The sequence below is a fragment of the Triticum dicoccoides genome, chromosome 7B (genome assembly GCF_002162155.2).
Source record: "Triticum dicoccoides isolate Atlit2015 ecotype Zavitan chromosome 7B, WEW_v2.0, whole genome shotgun sequence".
In the NCBI taxonomy this organism is placed as follows: Eukaryota; Viridiplantae; Streptophyta; class Magnoliopsida; order Poales; family Poaceae; genus Triticum; species Triticum dicoccoides.
The window spans coordinates 195,101,788-195,127,314 of NC_041393.1; the positions used below are offsets into that span (position 1 = coordinate 195,101,788).

Genomic DNA, 25,527 nt, shown 5'->3' on the forward strand with positions numbered 1-25,527 from the left:
CTGGTTCGCTTCCCTCGATCCCCTTTTCTCCCTCCTTCGACTGGTGTTCCTCTCGTTCGATCTGGTGGTAGGTGAGCAGCGTGGAGAGCGAGAGCAGTCAGCCCCCTGGTTCTTTTTCCTTAGGTGAGCAGCGTGGAGAGCGAGAGCAGTCAGCCCCCTGGTTCTTTTTCCTTCGACCCCCCCCCCACTCCTCCTCTTTGTGGTTCAGTCGCGCGTGGGATCAGACGAGCGTATGATCGGTCGCGCAGACCAGCCCCTTCTCACGCACGCCATCAGCCCCTCCCTTCACTCTGTCTGACAGGATGCGCAAGACCTCTTCTAGCACTTTTCAGTTTGCCCCCTCCAGAGCTGAATCCTTCTCCAAGTTGATCCCTGATTAAGTGTGGAAACCACTTTTGAAGAAGTTTGGGTGCCTAAACGCACCGGTTCTGCAAAATATGAAGAAGTGTTGTAAAAATATCATAATAAGAATATTTCAATAAGAATGCATACTTTATGAGTGATTACTGAGATCATATGTTTAATTTGTGACTCAAAAAGGCTAAAAATACTATATGCATAAATGTGCTATCAATTTCCCCCACACTCAAATTTTTGCTTGTCCTCAAGCAAAGGAAAAAAATGATGGTGACACAACTCACACTGCCTAGTAAAGATGCACTTTCCGATAGATAGTAATTCCGACAATACTGGAACTAAGCAAGTGTACTCTACTGAAGCTAAATTGTGATAAGCAATAATTTATAACACACTATAAATGTTCCGTGTCAATGGCCTTGAGTCAAAGTGCATCCTAATAATCAAGAGCTGGCTCTGTCTTCAGCCCTGAGATAAGCTGGGACCCCAAAATCAATTAGAAAAACAAGTTACTTATTGAAATTAAAGAACAAGTGATGAAATTATATCAGTCTCACCAAAGGAACATACCACCGATCCCGAGAACATGGTATACACCTGGCTCGACCAAATTATTAGTATATTTTTTTATTATCTCCCCAAAGGAACATACCACCGATCCCGAGAACATGGTATACACCTGGTTCGACAAATTATTAGTATATTTTTTTTGTTATTATCTCCCCAAAGGAACATACCACCGATCCCGAGAACATGGTATACACCTGGTTCGACAATAATAGCATTTTTTATATAATTTGTTTTTACAGTCCAATCTACCAGATTTTACAAGCCACCGATCCCGAGAACATGACATGCTATTGTAGGTCGATCGGACTTAAATTATTATAATTATTTTTTTTAGTTATTTGAAAATTACTTAGCTTAAGTAAAACAGGAATAATTGAAAGAGGAATCCATAGCTAATGGCACTGTTTTTCACAGACTACAGATCCAGAGATCATAGTTACTACTTAAGTGCCACCAGCTACTTAGCTTAACTTGGGACAGTCAGACACAGCACATCAATTCATCAGTAAGTTTCACTTATACTCAAGGCATTCCCATTGGACATTTACACGGGGGTATAAAGTATTCATTATCACAATTTACCATAAGAAGAATGCATCTGCATAGTTTTAGTATTAAGAGAATCAACAATCTTCTTGGAGTGAATCCTACTTTGCAGTGAGGAGTAACGTGTCACAATGCAGAAAAAAAGAGTTCCAATGCAATTAAATGCCAGTTCTCGTATTAAATTTTCTAAAGGTTGCTTCAAGTGGAACAGAATCACCTGGTATTTGTATACTCATCTCTCCTACTTTCTTCTCTCCACTCTTCTCTGTTTGTGTTCCCTGTTTGTGCTCCCCTCGCCTTTATTTGCTGAAAAAGAAAGGCATAAACACAAAAAAAATTCTATGAAAACTAAATAAGGAAAATAACTTATTAAAGATTCAGGTTGCCTCCTAAAAAGCGCTTGTTTTAGGTCTTTAGCTCGACCATGTCTCGTCAGTGAGGTCAGGGTCCTGCAGGGATTGACACCTCTTGGGTCCCCTCGCCTTCTTGAATTTACTCCTCTGGGTCTTGATCTTCGCTTGCATTCTCATCTTCAAAAATAAGAAGTGGATCTCCAGGGATGTAGGGCTTCAGTCTTTGACCGTTTACAAGGAAGAGACCTCCAGAAGTACTTTGCACTTGAATAGCACCATTTTGCAGAATCTTCTTCACCTTGCAAGGGCCATACCATCTTGACTTGAATTTACCAGGAAATAAATGAAACCTAGTATCATAGACCAATACCAACTGTCCAAGATGAAATTCTTTCCTCAATATATGCTTGTCATGCCAGATCTTGGTCTTTTCTTTGTAAATTCTTGCACTCTCGTAAGAGTCAGCTCTCAGTTCTTCCATTTCACAGAGTTGAAGTTTTCTATATTTTCCTGCTGCATCAAGGTCCATATTGAGTTTCCTTAGTGCCCATTGAGCTTTGTGTTCAAGTTCAACGGGTAGATGGCATGCTTTTCCATATATTAACCTGAATGGTGACATTCCTATTGGTGTTTTATAGGCTGTCCTATATGCCCATAGTGTGTCTGGTAATTTCAGTACCCAGTCAGACCTTGACTTTGATACTACCTTCTCGAGAATGGCCTTTATTTCTCTATTAGACAACTCCACTTGCCCATTTGCTTGCGGGTGATATGGAGTTGTAATTCTGTGATTATGAACTCCATATTTTGCTAAGAGAGATTCTAGTTGGGAATTGTTGAAATGTGTTCCTCCATCACTGATAACAATCCGTGGCACACCAAATCTTGGAAAGATCACTTGCTTGAACAAATTGCAAACTGACTTGGAATCAGCATTGACGGTTGGTACAGCCTCAACCCATTTTGACACATAGTCCACTGCCACCAATATGTATTTGTACCCTTTTGATGATGGCAAGGGTCCAACATAATCAATTCCCCATACATCAAAGAGCTCTACTTCAAGAATTCCTTTTTGAGGCATCTCATGCCTTTTTGAAATCTTTCCAGTTCTCTGACAAGGATCACAAGCTTCAATATAGGAATGTACATCCTTGAATAAAGTTGGCCAGTAAAATCCCGCTTGCAAAATTTTCGCTTGAGTCTTCCTAGTACTTGCATGACCTCCATAAGGGGATGAATGGCAATGATAGATCACACTTTTAGCTTCACCTTCCGGCAAGCATCTTCGAACAATGCCATCAACACAATGTTTGAATAAGTAAGGTTCATCCCAAAAGAAGTGCTTCATATCTGATAAGAATTTCTTCTTCTTTTGATACCCAAAATCTGTAGGGACTTTGTTACAGACCAGATAATTAACTATATCTGCATACCATGGTGTATAGTTTTGTATACTAGTCACTTGCAGAAGATTGCTCCCTGGTAAAACATCATTGATAGGTAAGGAGTCTACTGCATTGTTTTGCAACCTCGACAAGTGATCTGCCACAACATTTTCAGCTCCTTTCTTGTCCTTGATTTCCACATCAAATTCTTGAAGCAAGAGTATCCATCTAATTAACCTTGGCTTGGCTTCTTTCTTGCTGAGTAGATATCTAATTGCAGCGTGGTCTGTGTAAACTACACAATGAGACCCTACAAGATATTGCCTGAATTTGTCAAAGGCATACACTACTGCCAACAACTCCTTTTCTGTGGTTGTGTAATTAGCTTGAGCACCATCAAGAGTTTTGCTAGCATAGTATATTGCATGCAAATCTTTTCCTTTTCTTTGTCCCAGTACTGCACCCACAGCAAAGTCACTTGCGTCACACATTATCTCAAATGGTAATCCCAGTCAGGGGGTTGCACTACTGGAGCAGTGACCAATGCTTCCTTGAGCAAGTTGAAGGATTTTTCACATTCTGCATCAAAGTTGAACTTAACATCATTGTTTAGGAGATTAGTGAGGGGTTTGGCTATCTTGGAGAAATCCTTTATGAATCTTCTATAGAACCCAGCATGTCCCAAAAAGCTCCTTACTCCCTTCACATTTACAGGTGGTGGAAGTTTTGATATTACTTCAACTTTTGCTTGATCAACCTCAATTCCTCTTTCAGATACCAAATGTCCCAAAATAATTCCTTCCTTTACAAGAAACTGACACTTCTCCCAGTTTAAGACTAGATTGTGTTCTGAACACCTCTGAAGAACTGCTGCCAAATTATTCAAGCAATCCTCATAACTTTTCCCAACGACTGTAATATCATATATGAACACCTCCACTTTGATTCCTATCATATCAGAGAATATAGAGAGCATAAACCTTTGAAATGTTGGGGGTGCATTACAAAGTCCATAGGCTAGTCTTTTGTAAGCAAATGTTCCGTATGGGCAAGTGAAAGTTGTTTTATCTTGATCATCTGGATGAATTGGGATTTGCAAGAATCCTGAATACCCATCTAAGCAGCAGAAATATTCATGCCCAGCAAGCCTTTCCAGCATTTGGTCAATGAAAGGTAAAGGAAAATGGTCCTTCCTCGTCACTTCATTTAACTTTCTGAAATCATTGACCATTCTCCACCCTATGACAGTCCTACTAGGAATCGTTTGCCCTTGTTCATTTTCAATGATAGTTATTCCTCCTTTCTTGGGCACCATGTGAATGGGACTCACCCACTCGCTGTCCGAAATTGGGTATATGATATCGGCAGAGAGCAATTTAAGAATCTCCTTTTTAACAACTTCTTGCAAATGGGGATTTAATCTTCTTTGACTTTCTCTAATTGGTACACTGCTTTCTTTCAAGTAAATCCTATGAGAGCAGACAGTAGGATTTATCCCTTTCATATCATCAATTGAATATCCAATAACATCCTTGTACTTTTGCAAAACTGCTTGAAGCCCTTTTATTTGCCTTTCCGTCAACTCCCTATTCACGATAATTGGCCACTGATTGTCATTATCTAAGAATGCATATTTCAAACTTTCTGGAAGTTGTTTCATTTCAATTTGCCTTGGTTGCATCTTCTCTAGTGGCCTTGTACTGCTTTCCAATATGCTAACAGGTCTGATTTCTTCATATCTGATTTCACTATTGTCCTCCTCAACTACTTCACAACAATTACTTCCATACCTCTCTTCATAGCCTTCTTCCACACATTTCTGTACTGTATCAATTTTGTAGCAGCGCTTTTCTTCTTGCGGAACATGTGTTGCATGCTTCATGTCAAACTCCACCTTTTCATTTCCAAACCTCAGGCTCAATTTAGCTTCTTGGACATCAATAAGTGCACCAGCTGTGGCCAAAAATGGTCTTCCAAGGATCACAGCCTCACTTTTGTCCTCCATATCTAGCACTACAAAGTCAACCGGATAAGCAAACTTCCCAACTTTGATTAGAACTCCTCAAGAATTCCAACAGGTTTCCTATATGTTCTGTCAGCTAACTGAAGAGTTATGGCTGTTGGATTTAATTCTCCCAAGATCATCCTTTTGCTAACTGAATGTGGTAACACACTAACACTTGAGCCCAAATCACACAGAGCACTGTAAGTTTTGTTTCCAATCACACATGGAACACAAAAGCTTCCTGGATCATCCAATTTTTCAGGCATGGAATTCTGAATTATCGCACTGCATTCCTTTGATAAAGTCACTACTTCTGGCTCAGACATGCTTCTTTTCTTTGTTAGCAATTCCTTGAAATATTTGGCATACATTGGAACATGCAGGACAGCTTCAAGAATAGGAATGGTAATCTGAACTCCCTTCATAGTTTCCAAGAATTTGGCAAATTGCTTGTCATCTTTGGATTTGTTGAACCGCTCAGGAAAAGGAATGTTGTTGGTTGTTATTGCTTCCTCTAGAAAAGGCTCAACTCTTGTTTGAAAACCAGGAAATTCGACTTTAGTTTCAATTCGGTTATCAACTTCTTTCTCCTTTAGTTTCTCTGATGATGTTGAAGGTGGAGTTCCGGATGAACTTGGCCTCATAGCAGGAGGGACATATGTCTTCGGAGTAGGTAGTAATGGTCCTGACATAACTCCACTCCTTGTAGTCACTGCATCAACTGAAGATATTGCCCCACAGTGAGCTTTCGGGTTTGGAATTGGTTGCGCAGGCAGCCTTGCTTCATTTTCTCCCACCATACTATCCATTTTGCTCACAAGCATCTTAACAGTATCCTTTAAGCCATTAACTTCATTTGTCATCTTGCTCATCAATTCCAACTGCATTTTCATGATTTCCTCCATTCCATTTGACTGAACATTTTGTTGTTCATTCTGCCTCGGCACTTGAAATTGACTTGGATGATTTGGTGGTCGATTTCCTTGTATTGTCGATCCACTTGCATATGACTGATTGTTCTTGTACGACAAGTTTGGATGATTCCTCCAAGAAGGATTGCAGCTGTTTGAGAATGGACCTTGACTTTGGGCATAACTTACTTCTGAAACCGATGATCCAATTGCTGAATAGAAGGTACATTCTGTTGAAGGATGACCTGCTTGGCCACATACATCACACATTTGAGGCACACTTACTGAAGCTACAGATGTACCGATGCAATTTGACATGATACTATCCATCTTCTTGTTTAAGATGTCAATCTGAGCCGCCATGCTATCATTTGCAGACACATTGTACACACCAGGATGTGGTGGTGCTATTGCTCTTTCACTTGACCATTGGAAATGATGAGACGCCATACTTTCAATTAATGCAAATGCTTCATCAAGGGTTTTGTTCATGATTCCTCCTCCAACAGCAGAATCGACAAAAGCTCTAGTCTGAGTAGACAGTCCTTTGTAAAAGGTTTGTAGCACCAGCCATCTTTCTAAACCATGATGAGGACACATTCTGATTAAAGAGTTGAATCTTTGCCATGCGTCATACAAACTCTCTCCATCATATTGAGTGAACCTTGTTAACTTGTCCCTGTATTCAGCAGCTTTGTTGGTGGAAAGTATCTCTCAAGAAATGTCTGCAATAAAGTCTCCCAAGTATCCTTCAGATGTTCAGGCAATGAGTGAAGCCATACTCTTGCTCCATCTCTCAAGGAAAATGGAAATAGTGATAATCTAATAGCACTCGGTGAAACTCCATTTTGCTTGAGGGTGTTACAATACTCCAAGAAAGTCCTTATATGCTCATGTGGGTCTTCTAAAGCTGTTCCACCAAATATGGACTGTTGTACCATGTTAATCAGAGCAGGCTTCAATTCAAAATTGTTCGCCTGAATAATTGGTTGCACCATTTCTCCTGGTATCCCATGATCTCTTGGGATCCACAAGTCCCAGAGCAAAGGTACTGGATCAGACATCTTTTCTTCTTCTTGATCTTCCAAAGTTTCAGCAACTTGAAACCGTGTATGATTCTCTCTTCTTCTTCTCAATAAAGTCCTTTCAATTTCTGGATCAAATGGCTCTAGTGAATGTTCAGGTTGAAGCATAAGACAATTTCCTGTAAAGTTCCTGAAATTGACACATGCTAGTTTTCTCAAAACTGCAGACAATGTTAGGAAATGGTTAGTTGCTAGCAATACTACGTAATCGACCTAAAATAAATTCTGATCTGCTTCTACTAATGTGCTAATGAAATTTAGATCCCCGACAACGGCGCCAAAATGATGATTTGTAATATAGCGGGGTTTTTACGCCCAAACTACGGATGTCGTGTTCTCCACAGGGATCTAGAACTTCGAAGCACACACTCGAAACATTCAGAACAACCGGACAGATGAATCAAACAGTAGTGACAACAAGCAATTACTAGAGCAAGGTAAAACAAAAATAATATGCAGCAAAGGTAAATGGTTCAGACATCACACACACTCATGCAATCAATTAAAGTGACATCAGCTCACAGGAGAATAACTACTAACTTAATATTCAGCAAGTGTCACAACCATCCAGCAAGAATATATGAGATTTCAGCAAGGGTACATAGGAAACAGAGCAATATTCAGATCCAACAGTGCATATATTCAGAAAACAGTAACAGGAGAAGAGAGAGGTCCAGAGCCTATGGGTCTTGATGATCCTCGATTCAAAGTTGTAGAAGTTGCAGGCGAAGAAGAGTAGCAGAAGAGGATCCTTGGGGTTGAGCTGCAGCGTGGTGAAGAGGACTTGGTGAAGATCAGCAGCGGAGGGCCCGGCCTTGGGGAGGAATCATGGTGGCCTTCGCGGGAGGTCAGCCGACCACCTGAAGCAGAGAACCACCTGGTGTCCGGCGCCCCGCAGGAGATGCCGCAGCGGCGGTCGTCGGAGTTGAAGTAGAGCGGTGCGGGCGTCGATGTTGGAGCAGAGCGGCACGAGCGTAGGTGTTGGAGACGAGCAGCAGCAGTCGGTCAGGATGGAGAAGCCTCGCAGCAGAACACCGAGAAGTCGTTGGAGAGGATCAGTGGATTCGATCTGGTTCTCCTTCTCGCTTCCCTCGATCCCCTTTTCTCCCTCCTTCGATCTGGTGTTCCTCTCGTTCGATCTGGTGGTAGGTGAGCAGCGTGGAGAGCGAGAGCAGTCAGCCCCCTGGTTCTTTTTCCTTCGACCCCCCACTCCTCCTCTTTGTGGTTCAGTCGCGCGTGGGATTAGACGGGCGTCTGATCGGTCGCGCAGACCAGCCCCTTCTCATGCACACCATCAGCCCCTCCCTTCACTCTGTCTGACAGGATGCGCAAGACCTCTTCTAGCACTTTTCAGTTTGCCCCCTCCAGAGTTGAATCCTTCTCCAAGTTGATCCCTGATTAAGTGTAGAAACCACTTTCGAAGAAGTTTGGGTTCCTAAACGCACCGGTTCTGCAAAATATGAAGAAGTGTTGTAAAAATATCATAATAAGAATATTTCAATAAGAATGCATACTTTATGAGTGATTACTGAGATCATATGTTTAATTTGTGACTCAAAAAGGCTAAAAATACTATATGCATAAATGTGCTATCAACATGGTATTGAGATCCAAAAAGAGAGAAGAAGCCATCTAGCTAATAACTATGGACCCGAAGGTCTGTGGTAAACTACTCACAACTCATCGGAGAGGCTATGGTATTGATGTAGAAGCCCTCCGTGGTCGATTCCCCCTCTGGCGGAGCGTCGGCGAAGGCTCCAAGACGGGATCTCGCGGATACAGAAGGTTACGGTGGTGGAAATAGTTTTTCGTGGTCGCCTCTGATGTTCTCGGGGTACGTGGGTATATATAGGAGGAAGAAGTAGGCCGGTGGATGCCCGAGGGGCCCACGAGATAGGGGGCGCGCCCAGTAGGGGGGGACACGCCCTCCACCCTCGTGGCCTCCTCGATTGCTTCTTGACTTGCACTCCAAGTCCCCTGGATCACGTTTGTTCCAAAAAGATCGCCCCGAAGGTTTCATTCTGTTTGGACCCCGTTTGATATTCCTTTTCTTCGAAACACTGAAATAGGCAAAAAAACATCAATACGGGTTGGGCCTCCGGTTAGTAGGTTAGTCCCAAAAATAATATAAAAGTGTAAAGTAAAGCCCATAAACATCCAAAAAAAGTAATATAATAGCATGGAACAATCAAAAATTATAGATACGTTGGAGACGTATCAGGCCCCGCTCCAGTTCCTTCGGTCAAGGTTGCGGGCGGGAGGAGGAAGACCGCCTCCACCGGCCCGGTGGGTGCGCGGGGCGAAGGCCCTGAGGAAGAAGGCGATCACATCAAGAGGCCGGGCTCCTCCTCCGCCTCCGGCCAGCCACGACCTCCCCATTCATGGCGACTCCACCAGTGCTCATTCTTCGGCTCAAGTTCTTGAGGATGGTGGTGCTCACTCTCCGGGCAATGTGGATGATGGCAATGGAGGTGCTATGGGCGGTGGTGGCGGCGACGTTCTTCGCAACAATGATGATGTTGCTTGATTTCTCTATGTCATTTGAGCATCTTTTGTTTTTGTTCGATCGCACATTTGTAAGGCTAAACTTGATACCTCGTATGTTGCGCATGTTTTTGGATGTGATGGACTAGTATGATGATGAACTAGTGATGTATATATATGATGATGAACTAGATATGAACTAGTGATGATAAACTTGTCAATATTTGTCCTATGATTTTATTTCCGATACCGCGAGCCCGGGATCTGTTTTCGCGCCGGAGGGCTCGCGGTACCGCAAAAAAGTTTACATGCCCCCATAAACTATTTTTGCGGAGCGTGGGTGTACCAAATCTGTTAGAGATGCTCTTAGATCCATACAAAGCATGCAAAATAAATCCTACGCACTACGCAAATCACACTAGCCCAACTACGTTGCTTTGTTGAAGATGTCCACGATATCCGTGTTGGGCGCCGGGTGATGGGCGTGTAGGAGGGCTCCGGCTCCTCCTCCTCATCCATATAGGCAAGCATGTTGTCGGCGTCCGCTTCCTGCTTCGCCTGGATGATACAATGGTTGGCCTCTGCCTTCGCCTCCGACTAAAGGGAATCGAAGATTGCATGCAGATCCATGTCACCGGCGTCGTCCTTGTCCTCCTCCTGCTCCGCCTCCTCCTCCTCATGACCCACCACGTCCGGAGGTAGCCCTGCAGCGATCTGGGCTTCACGCCTTGCCTGGATCTGCTCAAGGAGCTGCAGTCGGCGCTCCAACGTTAGATAAGGGTAGCTCCTAACCCGTCGGCGTGGTGGCATAGATACCTGATTGTGGTGGCAGCCGACGAGTGAAAATGTGGAGGTGGACGACGATTGGAAAGTGGCGGTGACGGAAGGGAGGAGAGGAAATGTGGACGGGTAGAGTTTCAGTGTCGGCGTCCGCCTGAAAAAGTAGGGCTAGGGGCCTTGTGCAGTCCGCCGGAGTGCCAACATGCGACACCATCGGTCCATCAGAGGAGACGAGCTTCAGACCGCTGGGTTTCAAAGTGTTTTCTTGGGGGACCCGCATGTTAGTTCAACGTGGTGGGCGCGCCTGGGCCTCCCCATGCCCGCCTCAGATTTGGGTTGGATATGAGAGTTGTCGGTCAGCCTGGGCGATTGAGGCCGGCTTGAGCGTCCGTCTAGATTGCTTTTTTTTGATCGGTCAGTGATCGGGCCGTCTGCCCGGTCGTTTGAGGGGGGTTTGAGGCGCCTGACTATAGATGCTCTTACATGGGAGGAAATGGTTGCCATGCAAGATTTTGAAGCTAACTTGTGGCGAAGGTGTAAAAAACTAAAAATACTATATGCCATGTTTCATGGTGAAATTGAGAATGGCTTTAGGGCATCTCCAAATCGGACTCTCAAATCGCCCACAAGTGTTTGGACCGAGCTGTCTGCACGCACTTTGCCATTTAACGTCGTCTCACATATGCCCACAGACCAATCCATCTGTTCGAAATCCCGCAAACCGAAAGCAAACAAGGAAAGCTTTGCGGAAGTCTGGACACCGGCCCGGCCAATCAAAAGCCACCTCGTACCTTTCGTACCTCTCTCCTCTTTGTCCGAAAGATAATTAGCTTGGCGTTTGGTGGAATCCTACTACGGGCGCGGAAGCCACTAATCACACCGTGACTAGCGCTAACTTCGTTGAAAGGTTGCTAAACTATTTAAAGCTTCAAGTGCTTCAACGGTGGAAGGTTGCTAGCCAAACATTACTAGCTTTGGCGGGAGGTTGCTAAAACTTCCTGTGATTCAGTGAAGGTTGTCAGGTGCTTTTATCAAACTATTTTCTTTTTCTTATCAAGTTAAGGTAATAGAAACAAAAAATTGAGATATATGTTGGATGACCGACTTGTATCCCATCTCTAAAAACCATCCGGATCAGTCCACGGACAAATATCATGTCCGCTGTAGGGATCTGTCATTGGAGATGCCCTTAAAGCTAGACATTTTAACATAGTAGAAATAGTGAATTGCATTTTTACCTCTAGTTTCATGTTTGTGACAGAAATAACCCATTTAACAGTTTTCCCCACATTTTTACGTAATTTAAGCAAATTTGTGGCATAAATCACCCCATCCATTTTTTTTTGGTTTTAGTGATGATTGTGCATTGCCACGTAGGCGGTTAATTTACCCTGATTCGCTCTTGGCGTCCTGATCTCCTCCTTCTCCGCGGTGCCGATGCCATTGACTTGTACAACGAGGTCGTTCTTCTCCACCATGGCCAGTTGCTCCGTCGACAACCTCTCGCCCGTCCGGTCCGAGCCCTTCTGCGCCGACCTTTAACGTTGATCGTTCAACCTCGCATGGAGCATTTTGCACAAAGAAATTCCTAAGCACTTCGCAGAAAAGTGCGAGAAATTTGCAAGAGCAAAATTGGGAGAATTCCAGCGTTTTCACACCGACTAAAATAGGAAGACTTCAAAGTCTTCAACCAACTTGAAATTTGATTTTTTTAAGAGAGAAAAACGTTTCCTGTTTTCACACTGGAACGCGAATGTTTGGACTAAAATAGGAAAGACTTCAAGTCTTCAACCAACCTGCAATTTGGAATGGAATTTTTTAAAGGAAAAAAAATAGTTCCCTGTTTTTCTCGTGTGTGAACGAAAAAAAAAGTTTCCAACCACCCATACGTACTCTACACAGAAAAAAAAAATCTCTCACGTGTCCTGGCCTTATCGGGTCCACAACAGCTTACTCCTCCCCAGGCCCGCCAAGCCACCGCGCCGCAGCACGACTCCTCCCTCCCTCTCCCTCCCCATCTCCTCGGGCTGAACGCCTCTCGCCGCCGGCGATCGGAGCAGCGCCAGCGCCTCCTTCCGGTGCCGGCGGGGGCCTTCGGCGGACATGGGGACGCGCCACCTCATCACCGGCCAGAACAACTGCGCCCCGGATGGGGCATCCTCCTCCAACCCATTCGGCGCCCTTGCCAATACCCTCCTCGGCCAGTCCAACAAGGCGGAGGTAAACCCTAAGCCCGTCGCCCCGTCGGCTAAGACTCTCGAGCTTAAGGGCTTGCCCTCTGCATCTGCGGTAGCCTGGATCAATTGGCGCCCTTTAGGTTTTTCGTGCTCATATGCTACTTCTGTTGCGCGAAGCTAGTGCTACATCCCGTGCGGTCTTGAAGCGCTGAAGAATATTGTTGATTCGTGGGTTGTGCTGTCGCATGTCTCTGATTGCTTGGTGTATTGATTTAGACTGACTAGATGGGCCAGAACTATTACTGGTTCATGGTTCCGTATCTGTTCCCTTTTACCTTTACTCCGAAACCATGCTCTAAAGTGCTGGGCGAGATACTTGAGTCAGTGCTTCGTAAATTATAAGCTACCAAGTTCGCTATAATATCGGCAGGCTTCTCTATTCCTATTCTGTTATCTTGTTAAAAAAGGAGTAAAGGATTAAAAGAGCTCATCGTGCTAGGATTCTAACCTTTAGCACACTCATTTCACCAGTTTAAGTTTACTCTGTTAATTAACTTATCTGAGAATCTCTGATTGACCTTATTCTGAACATATCAGTCATGAGGTATATGTGAAGACATATTTTTTTGTCTCCTACCAGCTTCCATGTTCCTTTATAAGAATTTGTGCGGATTAAGTTGGAAATACGGGATGTTTAACATCTAAATGCATTGAAAGATTATAGCTGAAGTCCAAGAAAATATTGGTTATAGCATTTTCTTTTGTGCAGTCACTAAAGGGACTTCCTGGAGCCTCAGTTAATGTTCCAACTACGTCTGATTATAGCACAGCTCCACTGTCTACTGTCCCTGGCTCTGAGAATGAGTTCAAGCAAGATCAACGGCCATTTGCACGGGTAATGGTGATTCTCCAAAACTGTCTTTTTGTGTCCCGTTTGGCCACTCCTAACTGTTGTTGAACACTTGCAGGGTGCCGACTTCATGCGTGGGGGTCCTGCTAATGATTGGGTTGAATCTTTTCGCCCTCCGGGGCATTCTGCATTTGGAGGGCCAGAAGCAAACTTTGCAGAGTTTGGGCAAATTTATAACAATGCAGGCCCTACCTTGGGACCGGCCTTGGATGGTAGATTTCTGTGTCTTAGAATTTCTGTGTACTGTGAATGCTTGTCTATTAACCTCACATTGCAATGACTCCTAACTTCTGTTCCAGGTCCGCCACAAAGGGTCTTATCTGGTGTTCTGCATTCTTTTCTTTCAAGTGGCCGAGCTGGTGTGCCATTTCAACCTGTCCCAGTACCAGCTCTTGGTTTGTCCGAAGCCGACAAACAATGTATACGTGATCGCAGCTGCATAATGGCACGCCATATTTTGGCCGATCAACCTGAAGAATATATACAAGCACAGGTTAACTTTTCTCATTTGTGACTGGAATTGCCATTGACCATACAACTTTGCTCACAACACTTATTTCTGTCCTTTCTCCATTAGCTTAGCTCAGTAGTTTCCTGTTGACTTGCTTGACATTCAAAGTTCCATGTGCTGCCTATGTTTCGTTGATGAATGTTTACTAGAAGAACATTCATGAATGTAACACTTTTATCCGTATATCAGGTGAATACACTGCTGCATTCTCTTGATATTGACAATAGTCATCGAATGAAAAATCCCCTGCATGGGCCGTACCCAGAGATGGAGGAGTACTGGAATCAGTCCCAAAGTGCTTTGAGATCTGGCCCAATGCACAATGCTGCAAATAATTGGATTAGTGAGTTCGGCAAGCAAAACAATAACCCTGAGGGTTGGATCACTGAGTTTGGCAAGCAGAATAATAACCCTGAGGGTTGGGCGCACTCTTTTGAGCAGCAATATGGTCCCAATGGATGGGCCTCTGAGTTTGAACAGGTCAGAGCCTTCTAAAAGCCTGTTTGACATTTTCACAACCATCAATTGCGAAGCATGTTTTTTCATTGTTTATACTTACCATATGAGCAGACAATGCATCCTAGAGCCAAGTTCAGCCATGCTGAAGATACTGTTTAGCTTCTAGGCCAGTATAACTATGTTGCAATTGTTACCGTTTTATCTGGATAATCTGATTGCCCAATAAATGATGATATCTGGCTATCTGTGTATCCAAATGCAATTCTGGATTTTATTTGTATCTGTACATGCGCTGCAGTATTCTTGAGTTTGTTCTGTTTCTACTGGAATTTTCTCGTAAACATTAGAAAATTATGTTTTCCATTTTCGTGAGTAAATACCTAATATCCAACAGGAAACACAATCCAATAAGAAAGTTTGTTTGAGAAGGATATGTGTGTTTGGTTTGGTATGCCATTACCCAGTTGTAATCTGATAGTTTCTCTACCCTATCCATTGAGCGAGATATTATGGTATCTATGAGTAATTGTATGCTGTATTTAGAAATATAGTTTAAGATATTCTTTGTATATGTATGTGTGTGTATTTTAGACAGTCTTATGTAAACATAGAATTCTTACTTTTACTATATGTAGTTATTCTAGAACATGAGCTGATAAAGGATCACATCCTTTCAATATATCTCTTAAATATTAACTAGTTTTAGTTGGCTTATAAAGTAAAAAAATAAATAAAGCCTTGTAATTTGTATGGAAATCTGCATACTCGTCATAATTTAGTTTCCTTCTGCACGAGCATGTTCATTTGTGGGATACATGGCTTAAATTATGCTATGTACTTTATGTTGTCTCAGCATCAGTCTCAGATGGCCATGGGTCAGATGGGAGGAGCGAACATGGCGAATCTCGCAGCTATGCAGCAATCCCGTATGCTTGCAGAAACATTATCAAGTAACAATGACCCAAAGTTCCAGGTATTTATGATGGCCTGGTTGTACATGTAACTCTATTAGCTTGCACATTGTTTTTACCCACTACAGTGAAAATTTGCTTGAACAACAATTCATCATAATTTATTTTTCTTCTTCATAAGGAAATATCCTACTCATGTTATCTCTGCGATTGATGTGATTGCATTTGCATCTTGATATGTTAGGCTAAACCTTAATGTTCTAGATTAGGTCCAACAGGCCTAAAGTATCTCAATGAATCCTCCAAAAGTCAGATCAAACCTCCTAAATAGGATCTTGCTTTCCAAACTGATAGAGAAGAACCTCTATTGGATATGCAGAAATGAACTAACATATTGTAAATGAGTGTTGTATTGTTTCTTCTTATTGGCGTACGACACACTATTGATATATCGTGTTATACCACACACGTGTCCAATATTTCTGTTTATGTCAAAAACACTATTTTTCAGTGGCAATTGGGGTGATATGAAATCCTATTTATTTATTATATATGTTCTGCCAGATATTCTACGGATACCGCCTATTACATTTCATGGTTCAGACACAAATTTTGTGGATGTTGGATCATGAGGACTCTTTCTTAAGCCTGTATCTTTCACCAGTAATAATATTGTTTATTTACATTAAGTTAATCAACTGTATTGCTTGCAACCTTATATTATACTCCGTAAAGAAATATAAGAGCGTTTAGATCATTAGTGATCTAAACGCTCTTTTATTTCTTTACGGAGGGAGTACTATATATAGGATCATCATTATGATCGTCCTGTCTTAAGCACCTGATGACACTTTCTTTTCCTTTTTGGAAGAATTCTAAATTCTTCCAGTTTGTTTCAAAGATGAGCCGTGGTGAACTTATTATAGAAGATAACCAAGTAAAACAAGGTTCAGCATCCCAATCCAATGGCTGGGCTGATGAATTTCAAACACAGCATAATGCTAATGCAAATTCTTGGGCAGATCAGTTTGTGCATGAAGAGGTAATACCAGAGAGCTGGATGCATTTAAATGATTGTATGGTGTGCTAAATGGGGTTTAGTTTTCACCTGAGAGCTGGATGTATGTAAATTAATGCATTCCATGGTCAAACGGGGTTCTAGTTTTTCCAGGCAATGTAAAAAAAGGAACAGTGGTGTAATAATGGTATCGTCATTTAGCAACACTAGATGATGCCCCAAGCATTGCTACAGGAATCTTGTTGGATTATGCATAAATAGTTGCTTAAAAAACATATAAAACTAATGGAAAGCAAATGTAAGCTTAAAAAGGTGAAAAACATGAAGCATATAAAAAGAGAATAAAAAATGAATTCCAGTTAACAGAATATCATTTCTAACAAAAAATGTGAAGGATGAAATACGTCGGTATGCTGCAATCGCCCAAAGCATATACTGTCAATATAAAATCCATTGAAAAATAACTTATAACTAACATGCACAAATTGATGATGTGGCAGCCCTGCATGCATAGAGTAATGCGAAAAACATGTAATTTATGACTTGCATGGCAGGACTTGCTCATGTGGCATGCTTGCATGTGTAGGAAAAATAGGTAGTGGGTTGTAGCTATTTAGGAATAGTACATTGATGTCCCTTCTTTCACACTTACATCTGCTGGGCACTGATAATTTTGCCTCACTAATACTTGTTCTACAGCTTTCACAAGGGGCCGATAATTGGGTTAGTGAGTTCTCTAGTGAACAGAATCAGAGTGGGCTCAAAGAGAAGTGGGTCGATGAGTTCTCCAAATTGAATATGGATGATTGGACAGAGGAGTTCAGTGGAGGAGCTTTTGGTGAGAGCTCTGCTGATCCATGGGCAGATGAGTAAGTACAAGTCTCTTGTTTCTGTGTCTTTGCTAATAGTATTAAGGTTGAGCTAACCTCTGTTGCTTCTTTCTTGATATGTTACCTGACCAATTTCTGTGTCAGATTACTAAAAGAACCTAGAGCTTGGTTAATATTCATTGAGAAGTCATTTGTTTTTACCATTGGTTGGTTATGCTCTGTTTTACAGAAGCCCCTTACGCATAGCAATTGCAGCTTACCATTAAATATCATTGTACATTGTTTGTAGGTTTCAGAACCAACTGTCAGCTTCCAAAAGTTCTGGCGCTTCTCGAGGGGTTTATGTTTTTTCCGAGATGAACCCATATGTTGGTCATCCTAATCCAATGCAGGAAGGGCAGGAGCTCTTTCGGAAGGGCCTCTTAAGTGAAGCTGCTCTTGCTCTGGAGGCTGAAGTTTTAAAGAACCCTGATAATGCTGAAGGTTGGAGGTTGCTTGGAGTAACACATGCTGAAAATGATGATGACCAGCAGGTATTTGTGCCCCTCGTTAATTTTGGATGCTGTGATGTTCTGATGTTCATATGGCGAGTTAGGGATGAAAAATGGAGCGGAAACAGCCGGAATTGAGTGATGTCACATTTGTTTTCATATTTTTTTAGTGGGAACAGAAACAAATACAGATACCCTGGGCAGAGGTATGGAGCGAATACGGCACATTCGCTGGAGCAAAAAGAACCCTTGAACTATCCAGGCGTGGCGCGTACGTAGGCATCAGAGAGGTTTACCGGCGTAGAAGGGTGGAATGTGGCGGTAAAAAAATTGAAATATCCGATATCCATATTCGAGAAAACCCCCTATATTGCAAGTCAACATTGGCATCCGAACTAAAATGAAAATGGATGTGGAAAATATCTGGATTCTTTTTACAAATACAAATGTTGTATGGGATTTTGAAACAAATGTGGATATGAAACTGGATATATCCGTATCCGGAAAAAAAACATGTTAGCCAATTTAAGCAATTCTAGCCCTATATGCTAAGTACTCCCTCCGTTTCTTTTTAGTCTGCATATATGATTTGTCTAAATTCAAACTTTGTAAAGTTTGACCAACTATATAAGAAAAAATATCAATATTCACAATATGGAATCAATATCATTAGATGCATCATGAAATTAATTTTCATACTATAGAACTTTTGTATGTAAATGTTGATATTTTTAAGATAAATTTGGTCAAACTTTACGTAGTTCGACTTCAAACAAATTTTATACGCAGAGTAAAAAAAACGGTGGGAGTATCCAACATAAGAGCATCTCCAATACGTGCCCTAAAATAGTGCAGGATCACTTTTTACATCACGAGGGGCCAAAAACGCTGATCCAATAGGTGCCATATATATGCAAAAAGTTTTACTCCAAATATACAAGACCTACACCAAGTGTTGCAAATTTTGCAACACCAGGGGGGCCACTCGGGACCACACAATTTTGGTGTTGTAAAAAAGCACTGGGAAGGAGGTTTTTGGTGTTGTAAAAAGCACTTTTAGGTGTTGCAAATTTTGCTCCAACCATAATTTGGTGCCTTATTATAGGGCACCTATTGGAGATACTCTAAAAGCCTAAAAAGTCGTCGAATCTTACTTATTTTTTGTATGATCGAACTTAGAAACTATTATGCATTATAGTAGTATGTATTAGGTTTCACGCACCAACCAGTTGCTCCAAAAATCCAAACTGATGGAGAAGGTTGGGCATTCCGCATATACCAACACCCCCACTCGTGTGCAGTCTTTATCAGTCTTGCTGCGTGCCTCAAACGTGGAAGGGAGCGAGCAGCAATTGTAGAAAACAATCACACTAGCCAGGACTCGAACTCGAGACCTCTGTCTCTGATAGCATACCATGCTTCATGCACCAACCAGTTTCTCCAAAAGTCGAACTGATGGAGAAGGTTGGGCATTCCCCATATACTTCAACAGTGTTTCTCTGTCTACTGGTCTGTCATTGATTTATTGTATGCTGCGAGTCGATTATCTTAGGTCATATAATTGTTGACTTATTTCTTTTACCTAACATATGTCACTAAATTATAAGATATTTGTATCGGTTCTGAATTGCAAAAACACCTGATCCATATCTATATTCGAGTAACATCCTCTCCGTACTCATATTCAGCATTCATATTTGTTTTTGAAATATGAAAACGGAAGTGGGAAGGGTACTATCCGATCCGTTTCCACCCCTATTGGCATAAGGCATCGACGTCAACCGAGGAGGGCAGTGGCCCCGCGACAGATGATGGTGGTGGAGGCGCTCTGGTTGCATGGCAACGCAGCAAAGATGGATGGGTGGCAGCGTGTGGGCTCGGGATGATTGGATGGCGCCACGGCGGCGTGCTCGCCTGCTCTGTCCTTTGTCAATTAGGGACAGGGGATTAGGTTAAGGTTGTATTTGCATTCCGGTTGGCCCACACATTGCATGTGTGCTGTTCACTGTTGTCCGCCACACACAGCCATGGTAATAACGGAAGTTTCCGTATTTATGGAAACAGATATTTCGTTTTCGTGGCTGTTCTGCCAAAAAATGTTGTACCGTTTTTGTTTCCCTTTCTGTCTAAGAAATTCTGTTGTGCAAGATTTCCATTTTCACATTTTTTTCCGTTTCTGTTTTTCTGTGGATCAGACACAAAGATTCCGCTCCGTTTTCATCCCTATACCAAGTATTGGATGTATTGGATGCATCATGTTTGTTCATGACCGAGTTTAGATCATCTTCAAGGAATATTGTTTTATCTAGTCTGAAAGGCCAAAGCAATATGCTAATTCTCGTGACTAATGATGTGAACCATTCTCTAATGTAGTTTACCTCACAAGAATTAGGTATTCATATATACAAAACAAATAAAAAATGTTAGTTCTAAGAATCTTGGGATCTATGGGATGGGCTCCATGCTTCTTCTTTGCTAAAAGAGTCTGCTATTATTAATAATTTCTTTGCTTTCAGGCCATAGCTGCAATGCTGCGTGCCCAGGAGGCCAATCCTACCAACTTGGAAGTTCTTCTTGCTCTTGGTGTCAGTCACACAAACGGTGAGTGTTATTTATGTGAGCATTTCAGTGACCTGCTTAATCTGCTGGAGTTGCTCTTATAAGAAATGAAGTGGTAGAAGGTAGGATTGGAAGTTAACAGGTATCTGCATTGTGCAAGCTAGTTTCAATTGTAAAAACTAAGCCATCCTCCAGGTTTTTCAATTTTCATTTACAGTTGGAAAAACTTCCCAATGCTCCAAGCCTCTCCTCCTCCCCAGTGTGTAATAAACTAATAATGCTGCAATAGTTGTGCTCATAACATGTTCTAATATATTTTGAAATTCTGTTAAAGTAGGAAATTTGTCGAAATAGGCCGACTTTCGGTTTTTATACTTAAATATTTGTGTATACCATCATGAGAGGATCTATTTATTTTATACGATTACTGCAGAGTTGGAACAGGGAGAAGCATTAAGATATCTTTCGAGATGGCTTCAGAATCATCCAAAGTATGGAGCTCTCGCCGCTCCCCACCAAACTGATTCACCATATGGTCCAGATGTAAGTGAGGGATATGTAATTCATAATGATGGTGTACCAAACGAACAATTTTAACTTGTTAAACCTTTCCATCTGCAGCTTCCAAATGGTATTCTGTATAACTGTCTCAGTTTATTGTACCTTTCTGTGAGATATTATTAACTGTAATCATGTGTCTGTACAATCTGTTTTCTGATCTTACTAAAAGTTATTAGTTTAGGATACTAAACGACCTACCTCTCACCAGGTTGTTAGATTGTTTAATGAAGCTGCTCAGATGTCGCCTGAGGATGCTGATGTCCACATAGTTCTGGGTGTCTTGTACAACTTATCAAGAGAATATGATAAAGCTATAGCTTCATTTAAGACGGCACTACAGCTGAAACCACAAGACTATTCTCTCTGGAACAAGCTCGGTGCGACCCAAGCAAACAGCATCCAGAGTGCTGATGCCGTACTGGCATACCAGCAGGTAATTATTTTTTGGAACGTGCTTGAACTTCAACTTTGGTGAAAGCTTCGTTCTGTTTTTAAGTGTATTTATATGCTTGGTTCAAGAAGTATAGCACTTTGTCTTTATCACAGACTCTGGCTATTCCTTTTTAAGGAATGCTCTGGCAGTTGTATTTCCAGTGCAAACTGCAAAAGCTAGCAGTATGATTATTGTCTGACAAAAATAGTTTAAAAATAAAGCGTTTCTATACATGTTGGAGCTAAAAAAACTGAAATGATCAACTAATGGACTGATTGGCGTATGGAAAGTAATGTCGCATATCACAAACATTGGGATTGGGGCAGCTAAATCCCTCTCTGTGGAATGTGGATAAGTTTCTGTGTGATTGACACCAAGATTGTGTTTGCTGCTGCGTGTAGGCTTCTTGCATCACAGTATATCAGATGAGATATAATCAAATTATTTGTGATGCAGTGTAATCCCATTGATTTGGTGTCCAATCCTACAAATACATGTTTATTTGCATCCTTCACTTATTTTTTTAGTATAAACTATAAAGTGGATGACTGATGAAAACCATCTTAGTGTGCATTTCAGAAAATACGGGTATACTAAAGAGTACCCCAGGTCTTTGGCTTATTACTTTGGATGTTGATTGTGGTATGCTAAAAAGTGCTTGGAAGTAACCCCAAATGTTGCTTGTTATTTCAGGCTCTAGATTTGAAGCCCAACTACGTCCGTGCATGGGCTAATATGGGAATTAGCTATGCCAACCAGGTAATTCTTGTATGGCACAATGATCGCTCAATCATGTTGTTGACTGTATAATTGCATTTTTCGCAAATACCCTGTGATGCGAGATAAGAAACCTTATATTGAGTTAACGTTACTCCACTGGCCCACTAACATGCTTGTCATCATTACATAAGTGAGTTTATGTTCTTTCACTTTTATTATTGAAATGGTTGTCTTGTTATCATGCTCTCTCAATACTATAAAAATTTTGGGCACTTTTTGTACAATGAATGTCACCTAGTGAATAATGTGATTAAGCGCAGACGGTTATAATGTGAACTACTCATTTACTGGCCTTGTCGTGTGGGGATGGCGGATCCGGTCGTCGACGGACCCTAATGTAGAGCCACGACCGGGAACCATGGTGGTTCGTGGCCTCGGGCGGTGCACCTCCTCGTGGCCTCGGGCGGTGCACCTCCGTTCCTTGTTGGCATGGTGCTTGACAGGATGTGGTGGTTGTGCTAGGATGTGGTGGTTGTGCTGTGTCCGGTGGCTCTGTTCTCGGTCGTCAATGGATCCGGCAGCTGGCGCTGGTGATTGGCCATTGGTGGTCTTTGCGACGCGCGGAGCGGCGATGGCGACGACCTTTTCGTCGGCGGGTTGGTTCGTTGGTGGTGGTGGTGGTGGTGCTTGGTGGACTTGCCGACACGGATGCGGGTTGGGTGTGTTGGGAGCTTGGGTGAAGACCCTGTCTCGGCCTTGGGCATGTAACTGGCGATGGCGGCGGCTGCGGGCGTCGTAGACCTTCTTGAAGGCATCGCTGCTGTGCTGCCACACCCCTACCGCATGGATCCGGCTGGAAAACCCTAGATCCTGTGTGATCGGACGTTGTCGACGCCTTAGCGTTGTTTTCCCTCTCGAGGGCTTCGTCTTTGGAGCCGAGCATCGGCAAGTGGGACCAGTGGAAGGCGTCGGTGTCGGCGTCGAGGCTTCTATGGCAACGATAGCGGAGGCGTACGAAGTCGGATGCAAGGCAATGGTTGAGGTAGTCGGTTCTTCTCCGCCGTGTTCGTGGGATTACCTCGGGTTGCCTTGTTGCGGTGAAGTCGGAGCTGTGGTGGCGGGGCCGTGTGGCGACAATGACAGGCCGTGGTCTTTCGGGGCACCAACCTTGCATTGTTCTCCTTCGGAGCTCTCCATCAGAGTCGGAGCTGTGCTGCCGTTGATGCAGGTGGCTGAGTTTGGCATAGGTCTTTTTGTGTTCCACATGGCCTCTATGGTGAGGGTTCGGTTGATGTTCATCTTCAGCGAAGTCGGAGTCGCTTGCTCGGAGATTAGGGAGGGCAATGACGCCGAGAAGTGATGACGATGATGCCAGAGTGTATCTTGACGAGGCCCTCTTTGTTGAGGCGTGGGGTAGCATGTGTGCCGCTCGGCGGTTTGTGACGATTTTAGCCCGCTTTTCCATTAATTAACTGGATAACTCTCTTCTGCTTATTTAATAGATGAGGCAAATCTTTTGCCTTCGTTTCGAAAAAAAAAACTTACTAACGATGAACACTGAAATCTATCTTTATCCAATGGTGTGACAACTCAGCACAGGAATTCATTATGATAATAGATAACAGTTTTTCACATATAACCCCTGTTGCATGGTTGATTTCTAAGCTGCTCTCTATGCAGGGTCTGTACGAGGATTCCATTCGGTACTATGTAAGGGCGGTTTCCATGAATCCAAAAGCAGACAATGCCTGGCAGTACTTGAGAATTTCACTTGGGTATGTCGGATACACTTCCTTTTATCTACATGTGAACATGGACAGTTTTTTATATGATGATTTTACCTTACTAACACCTTTTCCCCTTTCCAACCAGTAACGCTTCACGCAGTGATATGATTGCTGCATGTGATTCCCGCAACCTTGATGTCCTTCAGAAAGAGTTTCCCCTCTGAGTCCAAACATTCTAGACATTAGGAGGTCTCCACGATGAAAGGGTAGAAGGAAACTAGCAAAATGGGATGGTTTCCGTGGCTGCATATTCTGGAATGCGAAGGAGAAACAAACACAAATTGGCGGTCATTGTGTTACTGTATTTTTCTGTTTGCTGTAAGCTAATTGATCTTCTGTTTGCCGAGATGTTGAATGTATAGAAAGCCAGATTACCAGCCAATTTGTAGATGTAAAATCCCATGGCAGAAACAATGATTGCAACCGGGGGATAGAACATGTAATTCTGTATAAAGGAGGTACAAATGAATAAAAAGGCGGTTGTTGAATGGAACATGTTCTTCAGTTCTTGTGATGCACAATAAGATTTTTTTTTTGAAACGGAGGCAAAAGATTTGCGTCATATATTAAATAAGAAGAGAAGAGTTTGTTACAACACACACTCAGAATACGGCATGACAATTATTCTCGCAATAAAAAAGACCCTAACTTTGCCCTGTGGTGATCCAAAGGTTTGCCTTGTCGATGATGGTGGTGATCCAAAGGTTTGCCTCGTCGATAATGGTGTTGAGTAGAGTTGGCGGAGGCGTGCTCTTATGCCGGAACACTCTTGCGTTTCTCTCATTCCAAATGACCCATGACACAAGCATGGTAATCGAGGCCTTCGCTTTTTGGTTGGTGGTGCCCACGGCGCTCGTGCTCGTCAACCATGTCTTGACTGAGTCGAAGGAGCTCCACGCCGACGTGTCCATGTCGTGTATGAGAAATTTCTGAATAACCAAATTCCAAAGCTTCAACGTGAAGCAGCATATGAAAAATAGATGTGTTTCACATTCTTGCACTCCCCTGCACAAGGGGCAAGGGCCACAATTTAGCCAACCCCGCTTAGCCAGTCTGTCGGCGGTCCAAATTCTATCTTGCAGTGTGAGCCAAGCAAAGAACTTGACCTTCGGTGGGGCCCAAGGCTTCCAAACCATTTGGTCCATGGGGAGAGGATCAAACCCAAAAATTGTGCCATGTAAGCAGAGGCCGCAGAGTAATGTCTAGAGTTCGAGTGTTTCCATACTATGTCGTCCTTAGCAAGCTCATCAAGATGCACCTCATGCAGAAGCATCCAAAGGGTGAAGAATTGTGTTACATGTTCGATGAAAACAACCGAAGGTGGCCTGATTTTGAGGATCCACGCGTTTTCCTTGAGGGCCCCCCGTACCTTCCAATGTTTCCGCGATGAAGACTCGTAGATGAGAGGAGCAATGTCCTTGGGCTTGCGTCAAGAAGCCAAGGGGATTCCCAGAAGGGTGTCTTCGTCCCATTCCCGACCTTGATTGTGGTGCTAGCATAGAAGAAGTTGAGATCTTTCTCATCACACGGGTTATCTCTTCCAACCCACAATTTTGTTGGCTCCTTCCATTCATACCAAGGCCACCGCAGTCTCAAAGCCCGCGCAAACTTATTGGTGTTGAGGACTCCAAGCTCACCATACGCAAGCGACCGACTGACAATGTCCCAATTGACCTTGCAT

At 42.8% G+C, this 25,527-nt stretch overlaps 1 protein-coding gene and 1 non-coding gene across 3 annotated transcripts; both read left to right on the top strand.

Annotated features, from left to right (window-relative positions):
* Window positions 1–6,710: 6,710 nt before the first annotated feature.
* Window positions 6,711–6,817, top strand: LOC119342342. Its single transcript, XR_005165543.1, has one exon. It is a non-coding gene; the product is annotated as a small nucleolar RNA R71 (small nucleolar RNA).
* Window positions 6,818–12,437: 5,620 nt separating this feature from the next.
* LOC119341613 (peroxisome biogenesis protein 5-like) lies at window positions 12,438–24,353 on the top strand. Of its 2 annotated transcripts, XM_037613482.1 has the most exons (15): window positions 12,439–12,699; window positions 13,426–13,551; window positions 13,625–13,778; window positions 13,866–14,059; window positions 14,267–14,557; window positions 15,390–15,509; window positions 16,319–16,489; window positions 17,165–17,334; window positions 17,585–17,828; window positions 20,303–20,387; window positions 20,779–20,888; window positions 21,115–21,339; window positions 22,033–22,098; window positions 23,740–23,834; window positions 23,932–24,353. In XM_037613482.1, the coding sequence occupies exons 1-15, from the start codon at window positions 12,583–12,585 to the stop codon at window positions 24,008–24,010; spliced, it is 2,247 nt and encodes a 748-aa protein (XP_037469379.1). In that variant the 5' UTR covers window positions 12,439–12,582; the 3' UTR covers window positions 24,011–24,353. The 2 variants fall into 2 exon arrangements, with proteins under 2 accessions (XP_037469380.1, XP_037469379.1); XM_037613483.1 differs by lacking the exon at window positions 16,319–16,489 and having other exon boundaries at window positions 12,438–12,699.
* Window positions 24,354–25,527: the final 1,174 nt, after the last annotated feature.